A 22,415-nucleotide genomic window follows, 5' to 3' on the forward strand; every position below is an offset into this window, starting at 1 on the left:
TTCATTTGGCGACAAAATATTTTTTCCGTCACCGAATAGTTATCTTTGGTGATAAAAAATAATTTCATCTCCTTTTTTACTCTTTTGGTGACGAAAATTTTATTTCGTCGCCAAATAGGAGCCTTTGGTGACAAAAATATCTTTTTCGTCACTAAATAGTTATAATTGATGACAAAATAATTTCGTCAAGGAAGTTATCAAAACAGTGACGAATTTATTTTTTTGTCGCCAAATATACTCATTTAGCGACGAAATTAAATTTTGTCGCCACTTTTTCGTCACTAAACATACTTTTTCTTGTAGTGTTGGATAGCTGCTGAACCATGAATCCACTTGAGAAGACCTGCTTAATTAATGAACAATTCACAAGGTCCAAATGTTTTAGGTTGGTAAAGATGTTTGCATTTGGTGGCAGGGGTGGTAGTAATGCTCCCCCCTCCATCTCCAAACAGAGAATTGTCTTCAATTTCGGCAAACGATCAAACATAAAACTTCCAATTTTGGAAAAGCGCCCATTTCTAGACCATTTCTATTGACGATTTTTTGAAGCGCGACACATCGTTGAATCATGCAATATATCAATTCATACGTGTTGTGTGCACCCACGTCTAAAAGAGTACTAAGTTTTTCATGACCCCTTAATCCAAAACAATTTGAACGCCCAAGGATATCATGTATGGCTGAGGGAAAGCCGCTATCCCTTTCTCCTCCTCCTCCATACAATAGACACATATTATAATCCCTTAACGTAACTGGATTGATTAAGCGCCGACAATCGCTAACAAAGAACCAGAATTGCGTCAATCTTCTTTCTTTCCATGATCTGCTATTTTCAAGAAAGTGCTGCAGATTACCTAATCTCCGGAAGTCAAATCCAAGGGAAGAAAGTGAGCTCAACTTGCTTAGTTCTTTCGCAACAATCTCTGTACTTTCATCACTCGGCTCACTTGTACCTGATCGAACTACTACTTTCAAGTTTAAATATTTCAATATGAGATAGTCTGCATATCACTCCAGCAGGGAGAGCTTCCAAAGGGCGGCAATCTGAAAGGACTAGTTTTCGAAGACTTTCCAATTTAGATATTGAAGTTGGCAATGATTTGATGCCGGTGCATAACAGATCCAAAACTTTGAGCTTAGGCATGTTGTTAAAGAAAGTTTCTGGTATCATCCCTAAATTAACATTTCTTTGAAGCAACAATGTCAAGAAGAGCTCTGGACAGTCTAGTGATTCCGGTAAATTGCACAAGTCATGATTGATAAACGATATTCTTGTTGCATTTTCCCATTCCACCGCATCTGGAATCTTCTCTGAAGAAATTCCGAAATGATGGGTTGTATTCATTTGTTGTTATTTAAAGTGGGGTAAACAAGTAAAATCACACCCACAGGGCTTCGTGAGCATTGCACTTTTATCCCATAGGACTTTGTGGGCTATGGAATCCAATATTAGGACCGGCCCAGAATTAACTCTCGACAAAAAAGGCCCGGCCAATAAGAACCCAAAAAAATTGAGTGGGCTATTTTAGAAGTGGGATTGCTGGCTAATATGGTGAGCTAAATTTTGTGGGCTTTTAAAAGTTTTGCTCCGGCATTTTTGTGTAAAACGTGGGCAAAAAACGTCAGCATGACATTATTGTAACGGGAACGGACAGTTAACGGTGCAAGCTTTAAGTGGCGTTTATAGAAGCGCCGGACAAAAAATAACTAGAAGAAAATACACAATTTCCGACTAACGGTTTAGTCAGCAAAAGTAAGAAATTATCGGCAATAGTATTTTCTGACTATAAAATTTGGTCGACGAATTAGTCGGTGAATTGCAGTCGGCATCAGTTTCACTATAGTCATTAATTTATCATTCTTAATGGCCTGAGCAATCGTTAATAATTGTATAAAATCTACAAAATTGTTAATCGAGTCACGCTAATACAAGTTAATAATGACCACCCGACCAAACATGTTCTCCCAAAATTGGGGCAAATGGCTCCTTTTTTTTCTCTGTTCAGCAAACGCAGATACATGGACGATAGAAGAAGAATAATACTGGGGAAAAGAGAATAATCTACCCTATTGAAAACATGGAAAAAGCAAAGTTCCGGACACAGTTGTGTTCCTAAACTTGTACTCCAAAGTGTGCGAGTCCCCGATGTCTATGTGTGCGTATTTATGTGTGTAGATACCATTTTACAAAGCTAGCTAACGGTGCCCCAACAAATAATACCGACATTTGTTGAAAAGGTCCATCACTTCTTTTTCTCTCGGGCTTCTTACTAGCCGGCCCTATTCTGTCACAACCAACTCGCGCACCGCGAACCAAGTCCATCACACATAAGCCCCGTTTTAAGTAAATTACCGAAAATATCCTACCTTGTTGTCGCTCATGCTCCTTTCCCACAGAAGAAGAAGCAGAGAATATGACATGAGCAGATGAAGAAGAAGACGATGACACAGAATTGGACTAAGTTGACGAAGATGGTGATGACAGTGGCGGTGTGGGGATTTAGATCTATCGTTCTAGGGTTCCGATCTAACATTAGAAAAATGGAGAGAACTAGAGAAAAGAAGAAGATTGCAGTAGGGTGGAGCTATGTTGGGGCCCGGGGGAGCCCCGTCCCCCCGGCCTCAGCTCCCCGAGTGTTCGAATTTTAAAATTTTTATTTTGTATATACCTGATTTTGAATATTATTTATAATTATTCGTGTATAGCTACTTGTAATCTCAATAATTTTGGTTTGATTTGATAAAAAATCAGTTATTTTACATTTCTTTCATAAATTAATAAAAAAAAATAAGCACGTGATAGTTAATGTAGCCTAAAGAATCATTTTAATGCACAAATGTAATGAATTGGAAAGCAAAACCTTATGATATAATAAGTATATGTTCCGATAAAAAAATATATGTCATACTAAGCCGGCTCCCTCGGGGTTAAAATCCTAACTCCGCCACTGAATTGTAGCGAAAAAAGCAGAAGAAGAAGAAGAAGAAGATCGAAGATCGAAGAACAACAGAAGAAGATTGGAGTGGAAAAAAATCAGAATTGTGCATGAAGTTGTCTTCCATTCTTCTCACCTCTTTAAGCTCTGTTGTTCGAGGAATTTAAGTTAGTGTGTAACAAGAGCACACCATTTTATCCTCCTTCTAGTTTTTTGTCATTTTTTAGCCTACTTAATTTTTTAACTATTCAGGTTGCCAAGTCTATTTTTTTTAATGGTGTTGGATTATACAAATAAAGGTTAAGCTACATATATAATATTTGTAATACATATTTATTTGGCTGTGAATTGTGTTTCTATCAAAGGTGTAAATTCTTAATTTGAGAATGTGAATTCATCATTTCGGTGTGAATTATGTCTTTTTCGAATGAGTGAATTCTTCATTTAGTTGTGAATTCTTCATTTGGGTGCGAATTGTGTCATTTTTTGAATGTGTGAATTCTTCATTTGTGTGAGAATTGCACGGAAGGGGTGTACTAGGGCTGAATTCACACCCCCCCAAAAATTCACACCGCCCAGAATTCATACCTCAAAAAATTCTACAAATAGGCAAAATAGTAAAACCATCTTTAACAAAGGGTTGCACGGGGTAGCGCTAAAAAAAGATCCGCATGAAACACCAAACCAAAAAATAGGACAGGCTTGTTTTTTTCCGTTTTCCTTCGTGTGTTGTAGGGCCCAATAAAATAGAAAAAAAAGCTCGGTGTCCATAATTTTAGAAATGGGTAATCCTTGTCCAAAGCCCTATTGAATGACAAAGGCCCAACAAATAGAAAATGCTCTTGCTTCTAGAATCATCAAATTGTTGAAAGCCCCATAAAAATAACAAATTCTTATCTTAATGCTTCTAGAAAATGCTCTTGCTTCTAGAATCATCAAATTGTTTATAATTGGGTGGTCTTCGGGAACCACGGAAATGTATGGTGAAAAAGGTTTTGGGGAATCACATTATAGTGTACGTCCTAAGGCAACTGAATAATTACTCAATTTTCTTCCATTAAAAATTTGACGGAAAAGGGAACAATAGCTAGTACTCCGAAGTAGGAACGCTCTTTAGGACATGATTGGTCGCAAGTGCTAAATATTGAAGTATGAAGACCTAATAAATTGGAATACAAGGTATACTCGTTATCCCATAACTATCTAGTATGTTCTTACTGAAGAAGTAGCAATCAGAAAGAACATTTAGATTATCTGATGGTATTTGACAAAAATGTTTGAGCCTCACTCTCAATGAAACTTAAAGGAAACCAACATAAAACATATAACTGATTCGAAGCTGATACAACCATTGACACGCTCCTATTAATTAAGCTCTCGTAAATTTCATTAGGCTATTCTCATAGCATTAGACCAACAATTCATTGATCTTGAACAAACTCAAGTGTAATTTTCTATTCTAATCGGCAAATAAGAAAGAACATATAAATCATTGACAAAAAGATACGACGATATATTAAGTGAAAATTCTTCACCATATACAAACACTAACAACTTCAAAGGCAAGAGAAATCTTGTTTACTTAGCTGGTGATGTGGTGTAGGGATCTTCTACAAGGGTCGGTTGTTCCGAACGAGCAGCCATGAGCTTTGTTAGCATAGGCTTGACCTTCTCAGCAGTTTTTATGATTCCCAAAAACAGGAGCCTATATAAAACAACCATCCCTATTATAATAGCAACATCAAACCACTTGGAATGACCCTCCACCTGCCATGTATTTCTCAAGATCTCATCGCCCGTAATCGTCCGTGGCCCTACTGCTAGATCGTTAGGGAATGTTAGTCCTTTAAACTCATTCTTGAAAAATCCTTGGTTTGCGTACTTGTGGAAGGCGATATAGTACATTGGGTATTTCCAAAACAGCTTGGGAAGATCGTCTGGTAATCGAAAGAAGCCTCCATTCAACATCATCACACCTTGAATTCCAGCACCGGTAATAATACCCATGAGGAAATCTGGAACCACACTTGCAACAATCATCATTAGGCTTTCGACCAGCAACATGCATGCATATAACATTACCACAAAGTAGGCAAAGTGGTCTATCCCTTTCTGAAGTCCAACGAGGTAATAAGCCAATGCCCCGGGTATCACAGAGATAAGAAACAGGTAAGGAAGGGAAGAAAATGTGTTTCCGATGACAAATGCACCAACACCATAGTGGCCATTTAACCTCTCTCGAGTAAAAATCTGGTTTTGACAAGAAAATAAAAAATCATATGAATGTCTTTGGAATTCAATCTAATTAACAGAGATGAAATCATGAGATATGCACCTTCATGTCCTCCACAAAAGAGGGGAATCCACCTATGGCCATAAATGTCAAAAATGATGCCACGAACATAAGCATCGAACCTCTAGCCTGTACCAATTAAGGGGCAACTACATAGTTAGCTAAGTTTTTCATTGATTACAATAATCCTTATGAAGGATATAAATTATTATAGTCTTGGCGACATAATTACCTGAATGGATCCATAGCTGAATCCGATGTCATAAAAAATAGTCCCAACGCATAAGCACAAAGCGATGTAAATCGCCAAGCGAAGCCAGTAGTAGCCTAAATCACGATACATGTTCACAAAAGATCTTCTAGTGAGAACATGACACTGAGTAATAAAGCCTGCTTGGCTTCCCTTCTTCTCCAGTCTTCTGCCACCCTTTGAAATAACAAGACACCCCTTTAATTAAGAACACCCTTTTGGATTATCAAATATCAATGAAAAGTCAAATTTTTTAGTTTAAAAAAAAAGGATTTCTTGTCGTTGCGTACCTGTAGGCATATCTCGAATACCCGTTGTTCAACTTGTCTGTAAGCCTCAGATGAGTTGTACGACTTGACGAGAGTATTAATTGCCTCTACAGTGCTCATCTTTCTGCCACCAAGTCCTTGTTCAATAGCCTAACAAACAGCAGACAACTTAATAAACTCCTCCATGTATCATGCTATGTCGTAAACTTAGCATAACGGTAGATATTCGGATTATCAAGTCATTAACACCAAGAACGGGTGAAGAGATCACTAAAAATTTTAGTCATCAGCTACAAAGTGAAGTCGTAATGGCCATATATTGAGTAGCAGATTAAGTACTGAGTGAATAGTGCTGATCAGATTAAGGGTTTGTAGTTATGTCACATGCCCCGCCTGTTGAACAGCAAAAAGAAAAATAACCAGTGTAGTAAGTAGTAACTAATGAGTACTTACCACATCAAAATCTTTGTTGATCGTTCTAAGGTAGTGATCAGATGGATTCCTCAATGGTGGGCAAGGGAAGCCATTCAAACTGAAAAACTGCATCAAAATACATTCATTAGTCAATCCACTAGTCCATTCGCTTAATTAAACACATGCTGAGTAATACGTACATATTTCTAATGTACCAAGTAAAGGGAAAGAAAATGAAATTTTTGATTGGGTGTATCTGAAATTGGTATAATTACCTCATTTGCAGCTGAAGTGGAACCAAAATAAACAGTTCGACCGGAAGAGAGAAGGCATAAATTGTGAAACAGCTCGAAGACTTCACTGCTGGGCTGGTGGATGGACGCAACCACAGTCCTCTGCTCCTGTTTTGCGAGCTTTATAATGCGGTCCATCACATGGTAAGACGCGGCGCTGTCTAGCCCGCTGGTAGGCTCATCGAGGAAGAGAAGCTTCGGGCGCGTCAGGATTTCGATGCAGATGCTGACTCTCCTTTTCTGTCCACCACTCAGGCCTTTGGAACTCCACCCTCCGATCCTCGTGTTAATAGAGTCCTGCAATCCCATGTCTCTAATGGTAACGTCTGCTCTCTCTCTCTTCTCTGATCTCGACATGGAGTCGGGAAGTTGGAGTTCTGCTGAGTAGTATACGGCTTCTTTTACAGTTAGTGTTGTCATTAAGGTGTCATCTTGTGTGACATAGGCCTGAAATCAAGAACAAATTAAGAAACTAGAATTTTGTTGATTCAATAGTTGTTGGTTTATGCTTTAGTATGATTTCTAAGATTTTTCTTTGAAGGAAATTCTAAGGTACTCCACCTAAGGGCGACAGCAGGATTTTTGTTCAGTGGTGACAAAATATATTTAAAAATTTAAACTATATGATATACTTACACACAAAATTAAGTAAACTTTCATTTACTCCAATTTTGTGTGAATAATTCAGTGTAGACAAATTTAGTACATTTTTAACCTGAGGGGTTCATTGAACCCCCTCAACCCCTTATAAAGCCGTCCCTGCTTCCACCATCCCAAAAAGCTAGATTGTTCAGTCTCTAAAACAAGAACTTTAAACAAATGGAGTATTTTGTGAAGAAATATTCATACTTTTTTTGATAAATTAAAAGAACCAATTGATATTTAGTAATTAGCAGCAACAATTTTGAAATTTATTTTGACAAAAAGCATTATTTTTCGTTGTGTGTCCATTTATATTTATTCTTAAAGTTATTTTTGGCTGTTAAAAAAAAAAAAAAACCAAGACAGCTTTTTCCGAAAGATTTTCGTTGGCTGCTGATTTTGCCACTCTCTTTTTTGTTAACGCTACTCTCCTGCAAGTATATTTTTGGTGCAAAAAAATACTTGCAGGGGAGTGGCGTTAACAAAAAAGAGAGTGGCAAAATCATTTTCCTTTTCGTCTTTATTAAATTTTAAGCATCTATATATTCTAATTGTTGAATGTGTTTCAAAAAAATTGTACCCATTTTTCACTTATGTCATTACTTTTTTAACTAATTTATCTTACCGAAGTGCCAAAGGCTAGAGTTTGTTTACGGCCATTGATGAGGATCTCTCCATTCCGTCTCGTGTTATCCCCAAGTCTCCCTGCAATTAGTGGTTTAATTACCAAGTCAATACAAAATCTATACTTAAATATATTTGTATAGATATCTACAATTATTTAGATGAGCTCTTTATACAGGAAAAAATACGAAGTGTTTCACATGCACATCGATGTTTAATCTAACTTTTTTTAAGAGATATTATTGTCCTATGCATAATTCACAACACGAACATTCAGAACATTTATAGGACCAGGACGAAAAAAATAACGCTCTCTGCCCCATGATAAGTCATGTCACTCTCCGGGTTAAATTTCGTGCATAATATTTGAAAAAAAAATTGATTTCAATTAAACAACTAATTAATTGAGATATTTGAAGTATTGAAAAAATTCCAAAAAATAATTAGGCACATAAAAATACTTTATTTTCTTACTCAAAAAATAAGAACTTTTCTTATATGAATTAAAATTATGGAACGGAAAGAGTATTAGATTGAAGAAACAGAGTGAACAGATTCTGTGACAACCCAAAAGTGTGATTATTTAGGTGGTCATAGAGAGATGGGTGTGAACTGTGAAGTGGACCTCATCCTTCACGATTAAGGTGGTTTTGAGGCGCCGCCAACTGGTGCTCCTAACAGTACCCCTTTTATAATAAATTTATATGGGATCCATGTATTTAAACTTGGGCCGGACATGAATATGTGGTGAAAAAAAGTGCTGAGACATTGCGAGCCCCAGACCACCCAAGAATTTCTTTATGATTAAGTCCCATTCAAAGTTGAGAAAAACTATAGAAACAGACAAGAGAGAATGTGAACGTAGAAATTTTCATTTTTTTGTCCATAAATTTTTCTCCCTTTCACATGTCCAAATTAAATGAGGAAGTCACATAAAGTGTCACAAAGGCAAGTCATAGAAGTTATGCATGTTGCGGAAAATTTTCAATGAAAATGAAGGAAAATAATTTTTAACTCTTTATATATTGTCAAGCAATTAAAGCAATAATTATCGTACTAATAAAAAAAATTAAGTAGTAATGAAAATTTTGGTCATTATTTGCTAATAAAATACTAAGCCATCCCGTGGGTGCAAATTCGATAAAGTCTTTTTTATCCTTTTTTGGCTGAGTAAATAAGAAAGTCAATTAGAGTGATTGTCAAGCAGCTATGTCTGGTGAGGCCAGACTGGTGAGAGTAGACAAATTCAGTTACTAATTAAAACAATTTGGTGAAGGATCCGACTCCTCTCGGGTCGTACTTTTAAACCGTGGACAGTTCACGTCGTCGTGATTGTTCATTAGTATAATCAATAATTCAGATTTGTTCAAAACTCTTCCAAATTAACTCCGCTATGGAAAAGTGTTTGAACAAATCTCAACTGTTTATTGTAGCAAATAAACGGTCGCGATGTGGATTATCTCATCCAGTTCAAAAGTATGACCGGAGAGGATTCATTTCCTCTGGTGGGGTATCCTTTAGGTTTTAATATGGGTTGGTAACACTGAAAGTCTTGACACAGAATATGGAGGATTGACTTAACATGAATCATGTTTCTAAACCAGTTGCAGACACATCTTTGTGAAAATATGTGTCCAAAGCATTATTTATTGTTTCGATCTTTTCCACGCCCCCTTCCACTCAGAGATTTAAAAATTGGAAAATGCTACTGTACACATCCGTATTTAAGAGTGCACCGTATCAACTCCTTGAATCTCCTTTGACTTCATAAAAATTTTCATAAAAGATCATGACATTAAACTTCAGTTCGTAATTCCATAACAAAGTCCATAACTTTTTAACCTGAATTCACAAAAATCAACTTAAATTCATCACATTAATATAGATATTTTTCTATAGTTTCTGTCTTGATGTTATCTGTCTATACTATATACTGTAAGAATGTAGTTATCTAAAATAAAAAGAATCTCTCTCTCTCTCTCTCTCTCTCTCTCTCTCTCTCTCTCTCTCTCTCTCTCTCTCTCTCTCTCTCTCTCTCTCTCTCTCTCTCTCTCTCTCTCTCTCTCTCTCTCTCTCTCTCATGAAATTTTCTCAATTTTTTATCTCTTTGTTCATTATTCTACATTTTTATGAAATGTAAAATATATAGTTTGCTTTGTTTGAAAAAAAATATATATAAGTTCAATCAATAACACAACAAATATAGACTCCTACTATATTTTGCATGAAACTATCTTCTTTTTTCTATCTTTGCTTTTTTTATTGTTGTCAAATTTCCATAATTTTTTGGTGAAAAAAGGGAGTAAAGTTCAAGAGCTATACATTCCAACTTGCTAATGTACAAGACAACTGGAAAAAGGTTCTCATAAATATTTATTTTTTCTGTTTCCGTTCATCGAACGGGTAGACGCTAGTGAATTTTTAGACAGATATTATTATTAATCTCTATGCATATGTTATGAAATTTTATATACGTAGCAATTGGTATGAGTTTCTTATGCAAAATATTACGAATTCAAGGCAATTCTATTGGGTAAATATAAATATACTGCATGCAGCCAAATAAAGGGTGTATTATAGCATTTTCTAAAAAAAATTGATGAAAACTATGCACCCAGCAAAGCAGTGGGAACAATATGGACGTGCCTAACTTTGTCAACCACGATGATAAAACTCAGTACATCATATGCATTTGGTCAAGAGGATTAGTTGTTTACAGTGCTAATCACGATCGTTCAAAAATAATTTGGATAGTCCAAATTTTAATAAAAATTTTTTAGGAACACTTTGGAATAATCGCGATGGATTAGTGCAATAAAGAAACTGCTCTCAGTCAAGAAATGCCAAATGCTAACTTTGAAGAGAGAGAGAGAGAGAGAGAGAGAGAGAGAAGAAAGAGAGATTATACCTGCTAGAGTATCAAGAAGTGTTGATTTTCCACAACCAGAAGGACCCATGATAGCCAACACCTCTCCGGGCTCCACGTATCCCGTAACACCCTGCAAGATGGCCCGGCGGCCGCCTTTCTTGTCCGGCACCGTCACCCACAAGTCCTTCCACGTCAAGAAAATCCCATTCCCGGGATTACCCTTCAACCCAACTGCTCCACCACCACCACCAGTATTCTGGTTAAAACTCACCACATATTCGTCCCGACTCTGCTGCACCGGCCTCTCAACGCGAACCGGCTCCACCTCCATCGACCTTCTTGTCTCCATACCCACCGGGTCCTCAGCACCACCAGTGTACAAAGGTGCTCGAGGTCGAGGTGGGTATGAGACGGTTCGAGCTAGTGGACTCACATGTTGGGATGTGGGCCCATTGCTGAATGGGAAATTAAACTTGGAGTTACTAAAGGGCAAGGAATCTTCATGATCTGAACCCAAGCTAGCCACGCTCCCTGTCTCTGGATCATGAAAGTGAATCTCCGGCTCTACGGGAACATTGGCTAGGAGAGTTCTTGTTGGGCTTTGGTTTGGTGCCCATCTAGGCGGGTCAACTGGAGAATCCATGTAAGGGAGAGAGAGAGAGAGAGAGAGAGAGAGAGAGAGAGATGTATTAATTGAACTAGATTAGTTTTGGGGAATTAAGAAGGGGTAGATTGATTATTTATAGGCACAAAAAGTGTAGGAAGCAGGACAACTGACCCACGACATAAAACAGGACAGGCCAGAAAATAATCAGATGTGGTAGGAACAATTACATAAGAGACAATAAGATAATTACAGTTTAGATCAATATTTTTAGAAGATTTAGGACAAATTACAGTACCTTTTATATAGTTTACCAGAACTTTTGAATATTCACAGTTAGAACCCCTTTAAATTTTATTGTATTTCTACTTTCTATCATTCATATTTCCGCATGTTATTTACACAGTACCCTAGTTTAAAATTGGTATCAGAGCCTACAGTACTATTTGTTAATTCAAGTAGCCAGATTAAAGACCTTTTATTTGTTTAGTTTAATTATCTTTTATTGTTTACTTTCATTGTTTAGTTTGTTATGATAAATGAATTAATTAAGGCAATTAGCCCTAGTTTAAGTGAAATTAGATCTCAACAGTCCAAACAGAATAGTCAAATTAAAACAGGTTTCCAGTTAGTAGAACACCTCAGTCGTAATTTAGATAAGAAATTTAGCCTAGAGGTAAAAGGTAATATTATAACCAGAAACCAGTTTGAGGAATTTTCAGTAAAATCCCTTGAACAGACTACTCAGATCTTGGAAAAGATTAACAGATCTAGATTTAACAGACAGATAGAAAATTTAGATTATTTTAAGGAACTACATTCAGAAATACTCAGAAGAATTAGTAAACTAGAAGAAAAACAGTTAGTAATATCAGATAAATTACCTTGCAAACAGGATATAATAGATCTAACTAGTAAGTTAGATACTACCCAACCTAAGGATATTGAAACAGAAACTAAAAATTTAGTTGAAAGTCTTAAGATAGAAGTAGATAAGATTAAGCAGAATTCAGTCCAGATCAAGACAGAATTAGATAGTAAACTCCAGAAAATAGAGATTCTTTTAGAAGAAGTTAAGAGATTAGTTAATGGAGAATGAATAGTTATGATAGCTTATTTTATAAAGTAGCATTAGAAAATTCGGAAAAAGTTCAACCAGAACCTATAGGATTATCCAGTTTTAAGCCAACAGGAAAGACATATGAGACTATTATTAAGCAGAATAATACAATTATTGAACTTTTAATTAGCCTTAGTCATAGGCTAGCAGAAACATCAGATAAAATAGATCAATTATCTATTAGAGTAGATAAACTCCAGGAAGGAAAAGCTCTAGAAGCTTTAACCTCCAAGATAAACCAGATAAGTATCTCAGCTACAACCGGATATCTAGAACCCAAAAGATCCAATAGATCTTTGCAAAATCATACCTTTTATTATAACATATTTGGCACCCCAGATCCAAACAAAGGAAAGAAACAAGAAATCCCTCAGTCTTCAGGAACTCAGTAATGGCATCCAGCAGTAAAACCAAGGTTAGTGGGATTCCTTTATTAAACAGAGTATTTGGAAAACAGCCAGTTGAAGAGAATAGAGTAGAAGGAATCATAAATCCAGAAATGCAGCTAGATAGATTCAGAAATCATAGTTTAGAGATATTAGACCCAGCAGTATTATACAAATCACAGAATTTCTTCAATAGAGGAGTTAGAACTTATACCAGCTACCAAGAAAAACCAATCAGTGTAATAACAGAAGATCAGTTGGAAATTTTAGAGATGATTACTCAGGAGAGCTTTAACAAGCTCAAAAAGCTAAGATTAGGTCTTATACACCTAGGATTAATCACCATAGGAATCAAAGGATTAGCTAGACAGGATTTAGGAACCAAAGTGTTAGTCATGATCTTTGACAATAGATTTACAAATCAAGAGCAAGCCTTGATAGGTAGCATGGAATTAGACATGAACAATAACTGCCAGATTGTTTATTGCACACCAGATTTCCAGGTAACACTAGACGAATTCTACCAGCATATAAGAATAGGAATTAAGGCAAGAGGATATCATATGATCCCAGATGCACAAAACCTTTTAGCATGTGTAAGTTTTGTAGGAAAGTTAAACAATCACAGTAGCACTAAATATAAGCTCAGAACAGATCAAGCTCTGAAAGCTTTGGGCACTAGAGGAATTCAAGTCATAGAAGCCAAAAAACAAGATTCAGAGATGTTAGCAGGACTTGAATGGAAAGTCACAAATTTAGTTCCCAAGCAGCAGCTTAAGCCCAGTAACAATAGTTTTTACACCAATAGCTCAGGAGAAGTTAATCTCAAGTTCAGTAATTACGTTTCAGCAGGAAGACATTCAGATGTAAGCAGTTCTATTCAGTCAGATATAGAAACAGAACATATCTATATGGCATATGAACAGCCACAGTTCACTCTAGATCAATTATTTAAATTTAGTGAGTCAGACATAATTAGGTTAAAAGAACTTTTGGAACCAGTCTATAGACCAGATTTAGACTATTATGACTATCAGATTTTAGAAGGATATTATACCCAGAAACTTGAATATGAGCATCCAGAATTAGATGATAGTTCTCAGAGACAATATTTAATACAAAATAATATATTTGTCCTAGAAGAAAAATTCTTAGAATATGATACCAGCAGGAAAAACAATCTTTCAGTTGAAGATATGTTTTGCCACTCAGACCCTAGATCCAAATATTACCAACCACCAGTAGAAAACACAGAAAGTCATATGGTAGAAGTCAAAATGGAGACATATGATAATACTCCACCCGTACTCCCAAATCAAGTATATGAGATGGGAAACATTCCAATCAGCAGATCTAGGATTGAGCCATCAGCCCAAGAACTAGAATTCAGAACCTATGGGAAAAGGTTACCAGTAGATAGAGATATAACTCTTATGGCACAAGCAGGTACAGGATTAATGCTAGACATTACAGCATTCGATCCTCAGTTTCACAAAGCAGTAATTGACAGATGGGAACAAGCCTTAGTTAGAAAACTTTTAGAGATGACCAATTGGCACTCTTCAGCAGAGATGTGGTCATATTGCGAATCATTTTTAGGAGATACAGCAAAAGGAATTGTAGAAGCCTACAAAAGGGACTTTGAAACCCAATATGCGGCTTTAGTAGCCCAAGGACCAAATGTTTACAATTTCACCAGTTTGGTTAAAACCTTAATCATAGGAGTAGATCCTAATAGAGGAAATACCACCTACCAGAATGTAGCTATGAGACAGTTAGAACAGCTTAAGTTACATAAATAGAAATATGTAGTCAGTTTTTGTAATGATTTTATAGCTCTTGCATCCCAGACAGGAAGAGCACTCGATTTAGAAATTAGTGATAAATTTTTTAGAAAACTTCCAGGTCCGTTAGGAGAAGAAATATGGAAAAAATGGAAAGTTACAAATGGAGACAAAAACCAGCATTTAGGAATAGGCCCTAGAATTCAGTTTGTTTTTTCAGTCTTAAGAGACAAGTGCACCACACTTGAAATTCAAAAAGGCATAAAGAAAAACAAGTTAAACTTTTGTAACCAAGTCATATATACTCCACAACAGTATGGATATGGCAAAGAAAAGAAAAAGAAAAAGAAAAACAAATTTTATAAATATCAGAAGAAAGCCAGTAAATACTATAAGAAAATATCACAGACAGGAAAATATAATTACGGATATCAAAAACACGGCTATTATCCTAGAAAGAGATATAGGAAAAGTCAGTCTTACAGTCAAGCACCCAGTAAACAACAATTCAGACCAAGACCTAGGAAACATTTTAGGAAAAGAGTTCAGCCAACTCAGAACCGTAAATGTAAGTGTTTTATATGTGATTCCGAAGATCATCTAGCCAACAGATGCCCTAATAAAGGGAAAAACCAGAAGAATATAGAGAAAGCAAATCTTATTACAGAATTAGAGGATTTTTATAACATTGAGTTCATAGAAGTAAAATTAGAAAATAGTGATACTGAGTCAATATACAGTTTGATCAGTACAGAACCAGAAGAAATAAATTTTTTAGAAAATAATGATAGCAGTAGTAGTAGTAGTTCAGAAGATGAACTTCCCAGCTATCTACCAGAATATACTTTTATGATTAAAAGTTCTAGTATAGAATGTACACATCAATGGCAACATAATATAGGCCAGGATAGCGAACCTTGCTCAGAATGCAATGGTTATCCTTTTAGATTATTTAGAAGCATCTGTGAACATTGTAAGAAAAATGTTTGCAAATTTTGTCTCAAAAAGAACCATCAAATAGATAGAGATTTGATAGATTTAGCCGGTAGCATACAGCAACCAGTTTTAAACCAAAACTCAAAATTAGCACTTCAAGAGGCTAAGCTAGAAGCAGCTACAGTTAGATTAGATTTGGATAGAACCAAATTTCAGTTTGAAAAGCAAGTAAGAGAGTTAGAAAAGAAGATAGAAATCTTATCCATAGAAATAGAAACATATAAAATAGAAAATTGTAAATTAAGACACCAGTTACATGAGAAAAATCAGCCTTTAAAATCAGTCGAGATATTAGATCACTGCAACATTGTTGAGTCGATCAACAGAATAGGCGAAAATAGCCTCATAGAAATAAATTGTGAGATCTTATTACCAGCTCGAGGAAAGAATCCAGGAAAGATCATAGAAACCAAAGCTATGGTAGACACAGGAGCCAGCAAAAGTCACATTAGTCGTGACCTTATACCAGTTGAATATTATACAAAACCAGGTTATATAGCAAGAGCAGATCTCATGAATAACACCAGTATTATTTATGATACATGTCTTATGAATAGCAGTATCAGGTTTACTAACAGACTTCAACAGCAGCATACCTACCCATTACCCATGGTATGGATAGAAGATATTAATCACAGCTATAAGTTTATCTTAGGATTAAACTAGATAGACAGCATGAATGGAAGCATCACATTTAGTAAACACTTTGTGACGTTTCATAAACGTAGTCTACAGATAGAAACACTTCATGCCCAGAATTTAGAATCAGAGTTGTCAGCTAAGCGTGGTGGAACCATAAACAAAAAAGAAAAAATAGCAGAAGAAAATAGGATAGTAAAAGAAAAAATAGCAGAAGCATTAAGAGATGTACCATTTCCAGATATACACCTAGATTTATATGAAGAAACCATAGATGATACTGTCGAAACAGAATCTGAATGGTTAATGGAAGGACAATTAGAAGAACAATTAATCCAGATAAACCATGATATAATTGATTTTTGCCAAATAGAACATTCTTTGTCAGTCCTCGATCGCAAAAAGAGAAAAAGAACAGATAAGGATCTGTTAAACGAATTAATCAGATTAGCAGATGAAACCCAGATTTTAGGAAAAATCCAATCAAACATTGGAATAAAACCAAGACTTTAGCACACTTAGAAATCATTAATCCTGACTTTAAGATTAGTACCCAGAAAATAGTGTACAGTCCTTTAGATATAGAAGAATTTGAGAAACAGATTAATGAATTGTTAGATCTTAAGGTAATAACAGAAAGTATCAGTCCCCATAAAAGTGCAGCCTTTATGGTAAGGAATCATGCAGAAGTCAAAAGAGGAAAAGCGCGAATGGTCATAAACTATAAGCGCCTTAATGATAACATTCAGATAGACAGTTATGATATACCCAGTAAAGAACAGCTTATCAATAATATTCAAGACGCAATAATTTTTAGTAAATTTGATTGTAAATCAGGATTTTGGCAATTATGTTAGACCAGTCCAGCAGACCATGGACAGCATTCACATGTCCCCAAGGATGTTATGAATGGATTGTCATGCCCTTTGGCTTGAAAACAACCCCCAGTATTTTTCAAAGAAAAATGGATAACATATTTAAAAATTATAATTCTTTTATTCTTGTTTACATTGACGACATTCTTGTTTTTAGTAAAACACAGGATGAACATTATAGGCATTTTAGGATAGCTTTTCAGTTATTCATTGATAGCGGTTTAATTATCAGTAAAAAGAAAATGGAATTGAATAAAGAATATATAGAATACTTAGGAGTAAGAATAGGAAAAGGAAGAATTCAGTTACAACCACATATAGCACAAAAGATTTTAGAATTTCCAGATAAAATAGAAGACAAGAAAAGACTCCAGTCATTTTTAGGAACCTTGAATTATGCTAGACCTTACATAAAGGATCTTAGCAAAATCATAGGACCCTTGTACAGTAAAACAACCCCAACCGGTCAAAAATACTTCAACCAGCAAGATATTGATCTTGTCAGAAAAATCAAAGAAATTTGTAGAAACCTACCAGAACTAGATTTACCATTAGAATCTGATTACATAGTAATAGAGGTAGACGCAAGCGAGAAAGGATGGGGAGCTATACTCCTTAGCAAACCTACCAAGTATTCAGCAAAATCTATAGAAAAAATTTGCAGATATTCCAGTGGAAAATACAAAGAAAAAGGAAATTTAGCCAGTATAGATTGTGAAATATTAGGAGTTATTAACGCTATTAATAGCTTTAAGTTATGGTTATTCAAACCATTTACAGTCAGAACAGATTGTGAGGCAATTGTTAAATTTCATAAGTTTCTCAATGAGAAAAAGATTAGCACTCGTAGATGGCTTAATTTTGTTGATACAATAACAGGTAATGGTTACACAGTAGAATTTGAACATATTAAAGGAAAAGAAAATACTTTAGCAGATTATTTATCTACAGAAATAAATGCTAACATTCTCAATTTTTCAGATGGCATCTTCAAGCAACACAGCCAGTCTAACCAGAACAGATCAGAAGTTTTTAACCTTTGGGAGTGTGACTCTCAGAGTTTTTCCTGAACAATCCAGATCTAAATTCAGGTACCTCATCTATAATATCAGTGAGGAACAGAAGTGTCTTTTAGATAATCTTTGGGACTCTCACAAAGATGTTCCGAGATTCTTAGCTTGTTTAAATGCTTTAAATATTTTCTTTAATCAACAAAATGGGTCGAACCCAACAAAAAGATTTTCATTTTATTGTGTAGCTATAGGCCGTGTCCCAGAAATTTATTCCTATTGGCCAGAAGTTTTAAAACAGATTGATGGAATCCCTTCCTCAATATGGAAAGATTTTCATACTTTTGCTGAAGCAAATCAATGGGCAAATCGCGCCATTGGAAATAATTTTTATATTTCAGAGTCTTCCAGAAGACTAAATACTCAAGAAGCCCTTGAGATTGCAGGTTTTGAAAATAACCAGGTTTTCAACCAACCACCTTTTAACCAGCCATATGCTCAGCAAATAAGATTTTGTGGTCATTGCAAAACAATGACTAGAAATTTTAGACTTTTAAATAAGAGAAACCAAGATTTTGAGCAAGTCAATCAACAGTTAATCAATAACCAGCGAAGGCTTGAAGAAGAAATAACAACTCTCAAAAAGAAGTTGTTAGAATCAGAAAAAGAGCTCAAAAAGATCAGAAGCCCTTTTACCCCACTGGTAAAAATGAGAAAGCAGTCTTTCCCACTGGAAGATGAAGAAAAGAGTGAGTGGAGTAAGGAATATAATCCAATAGAGCTTTTGCAACCAAAAGCAATCAATTTCTTTCAAAATTTCCCCCAGATGTTATCAACCATATCCAGCACTTAGCCAGACAAGACAGAGCTCATTTCCAAGAATTCTTATTCTCAGAATTGATCAACATCAATCAAAATGAAGGATGTATTCCAAGACTCACTATTTCCTGGAAAACCCTCTATTTACAAGAAGAATATGTTGTTCCATGTCCGAAGATCAAACAGACTTGCATTCAGACACCTTTGGAAAGAATGACCTGTACGTGTCAACTCATTTACAGCATTCCCATGGCCAACATAGACATGAAGCATTTCAAACCCTTTTATATTAATTTCAAAGATAAAGAAGTGGAAATTATAGAAGTAACTCTTTTGGATTTTGGATATATTCAACAAATTATATTCCATGACTAGAAGATACTAACAGATTTGGAAGAAAAATTGCAGCATGCGTTCTTAATTTCATGGCAGAACAGGGTACAGCAGTTGAAGCGGTAGTGGAATCAAAACTTCCAGAATGGATGTCTACAGGACAACTCATTCCCGCCTACCACAACATCCATATCAACACCAATCCAGCAAATACAATCCTCAGACGTATTTATCATTGTGATAATGATGCCCCATGGATTTGCGAAACAAACTCTATAAGAAAGCAGATCAGGCATGCCATTGCCTTCACCATAGCTGAAGGATTTCATTATGATAGTCTGTATGACTACGGGAAGGCACCATTAATATGTGAAGACCTATTTCAAAAAATTAGGTCCAATGATCACATTCCAGAACTAAAATTTCATTTTGAAACAGGACAATAATTTAGTCAGGTATTATTTGAAGCAAAAAGACCAGCAAAGAGCCACGTTAACAGGAGAAGATTTATCCATTCCACCTGATCATGAAGAAGAAGAAGATTATGATTTTGATGACGAAGCCATCCATAATTTCAATAATACCATGGAAGGATAAAGCAAGGTCAAGGTATCCCACCATGATAGACAGCAACCCTGTCATCACATGGGTCGATACTTTATGTAATTTGGAAGTATTTGCCGAAAGCAAAGATTGACAGACAGTTTCAACCACTCTTCACCAGACGGACAGCTTTTACTATTTCAACTACCTTTCACCAGACAGACATAATTAGTCCAGCTACTTTCGGTCACTAGTCTTTGTAATAATAGAGGGTCGGTCTTCTTTTTCAAAAGAAAGTTAAAAGATGTGACGATGCGGGCCAGCGATCACGCGGCATCTACTATTCTCTTTGGAAAACCGTATCACTTTTCTTAATAGGTTGCCAGTCATGTAACTTTAGGACGGTCTATAAATAGAATTGAGTCTTTCGTTTGTAAGCACGACTCTCCTAGCATTTGAACACTTGCTATCTGTAAGCATTTGTTGCATCTGAAATTGGTCGAGTCAATCTCCAACAATTGAGTCTTTTGTAATTCTCAGTTTGCAGTAATAATATTGTAAGTTTCTCTTCAGCTCTTTATTTTTCTTTAGGGACTCCCGAAAGGGAACACCCCTATGATCATAAATAAAATGAATATTGTATGAGTTATATGTCTGTATTACCCAAAGATATTAATCCAGTTTTGATTATCATCAATATTTTAAAATCCAAAATTTTAAAGAAGTAATGACTTCAGGCCTTTAAATCATAAAGCCTTCTTGAGTCTTAAACCCGTTTTGCCAGAGAGTGGCGTTGAGGGAACATAGTATTCGGAGGTAGGTTAAGAAGGAAAGTAAGGAATTTCTTTGATGAGATTTTGGCACATAAAGTAATGAGATAATAAAAAGGAAAGATTAATTGATGGGTAATCAGATATATCATTCCATTTACAATATCCAATTTATTTTAAACAGTTTATCTGGATCATGTGGTGGTAAGTACCGAGTAGGATTTACAAATATTGATTACAAGTTTATATCTTTGCATGCATGAACAAGAGAGAGCATATTTCAATTTATATTCGCAGATTAGAAGAAGAAATATTTACTCAAAGTTTTTTGGTAAATAGACTCTTACGTACACCCTTATATGTCCATAGACCTCAATATAGTAGTACACTTACCAGATTCATAGAAAAAGAACAGGATAAGCTTAGAGAATTAGAGCAACAGTTAGCCGAAGCACAAGGTCAGTATCATAAAGCAAAACATTTTCAAAATTAAGACTAAACTGAAATTATAAGAAGTAGCCAGGGGAAAGGGTAATTAGTACACACAGTTGCACCACGAACAATCAAGTTACACCACACAGGATAATAACCTAAACCAATCACAGTGAGCATGGGTTGGAGCATGGGCTGATGTCCTGGTCTGTAGCATCACTCTTATAGGCACATGGAGGGAAGGGTCTGCTAAGATGGTAAAAGGCGTACTGAAGGAAGAAGTATTAGTTTAGAAATGGAACAACAGTTCACCACGCGATTGACCTTTCAAAAGTTCTTTTTTCTTTGAAATTTAATCTCACAGTATGTTGAGAATCAATCATCGATCTCAGATCAGTGAGAACCCCAATGCTCTGTGGGCTCAAGTCTTGAAAGGAAAATATTTCCCTGAGTCTTCGTGTTGGAATGCAAAGAAAGGAGCATCTCCGTCTTGGGTATGGTGTAGTATGCTGGAAGGTAGGAGTTTGTTGGAGGAAGGCATTCTTTGGAGCGTTGGTAATGGAGAGTCTGTGCAGTTCTGGAATGATAAATGGGTCCATAACTATGCAGAGAGCAGAGTGGTTACCAATCCTCCTCCCAATTGTATTTGGACCAAAGTTGCTGATTTTATAAACGAAGAGAACCAGACTTGGGATTTGGGAAAGCTTACTACATGTGTCTCAGAAGAGGAAGTCGAAGCCATCTCCAAAATTCCTCTCAGCATCGTCAAAAAGAAGGACAAACTCATTTGGGCTCATAACAAGTCTGGGAAGTATACGGTTAAAGCTGGCTATTATCAAGCCGTCAAGCAGAACACCCTTTCTAAGCCTACTCAGGCGTCCACTTCTCACTCTCCTCCTAGATCTATGTGGACTAAGCTTTGGGCTGTTCCATCCTTGCCCAAAATCTGTCACTTCATGTGGAAAGTTGTCCATAATTGGATTGCCTGTAAAGCTAACTTGTTCAAGCGTAAATGTACCCCCTCACCCATCTGTCCCATTTGTGATGTTGAGCCTGAAACCATTGAACACACCCTTTTTCGATGTCCTTGGACTAGAGCTGTATGGTTTGGTAATGGGAAATCCTTTTGGACTGTGGATATGGTGATCACTTCAACGTCTAAGTGGATGGAAGAGCTTCTCTGCGGAAATATGGCCAAAGAAACTACTATGGAAGATATGGCAGTCATTTTTCATCAATGCTGGGCCATTTGGAAGTCTAGGAATGCCTTCATCTTTTCGGGTAAACCTCTGATTCCGAAGGAAACAATTGAAGCTGCTTCGGTGGGCGTCCGTGATTACTTGCTTGCGTTGTTTAAGGGTCCTAAGATTAGTAACTCACGGCCGGTTAGGGAGAATAGATGGACCCCTCCCCCCTCCTCTGTCGTGAAATTCAATATTGATGGAGCTTTTAAATCCTCCCGCAGCTTGGCTCCCTTTGGCGTTATCGCGAGAGATAGTGGTGGAATAGCTCAA

General features: G+C 36.1%; 1 protein-coding gene across 1 annotated transcript; it reads right to left on the bottom strand.

Moving 5' to 3' along the window:
* Positions 1-4,428: 4,428 nt before the first annotated feature.
* Positions 4,429-11,308, bottom strand: LOC131302353 (ABC transporter G family member 1-like). Its single transcript, XM_058328922.1, has 8 exons — positions 10,630-11,308; positions 7,723-7,802; positions 6,438-6,902; positions 6,202-6,288; positions 5,770-5,898; positions 5,462-5,656; positions 5,272-5,358; positions 4,429-5,186 (listed from the first exon to the last, which is right to left on the bottom strand). The coding sequence occupies exons 1-8, from the start codon at positions 11,231-11,233 to the stop codon at positions 4,515-4,517; spliced, it is 2,319 nt and encodes a 772-aa protein (XP_058184905.1). The 5' UTR covers positions 11,234-11,308; the 3' UTR covers positions 4,429-4,514.
* Positions 11,309-22,415: the final 11,107 nt, after the last annotated feature.

This window comes from Rhododendron vialii, chromosome 10a (assembly GCF_030253575.1).
Source record: "Rhododendron vialii isolate Sample 1 chromosome 10a, ASM3025357v1".
Lineage (NCBI taxonomy): Eukaryota > Viridiplantae > Streptophyta > Magnoliopsida > Ericales > Ericaceae > Rhododendron > Rhododendron vialii.

Excerpts from the sequence above, each read along its gene's own strand:
- LOC131302353 (XM_058328922.1), bottom strand. The coding sequence starts at position 11,233 with ATGGATTCTCCAGTTGACCCGCCTAGATGGGCACCAAACCAAAGCCCA. Across the intron at positions 5,657-5,769 it reads TATTCGAGATATGCCTACAG|GGTGGCAGAAGACTGGAGAA; the intron begins GTACGCAACGAC and ends GTTATTTCAAAG. Across the intron at positions 5,359-5,461 it reads TCAGCTATGGATCCATTCAG|GCTAGAGGTTCGATGCTTAT; the intron begins GTAATTATGTCG and ends TAATTGGTACAG.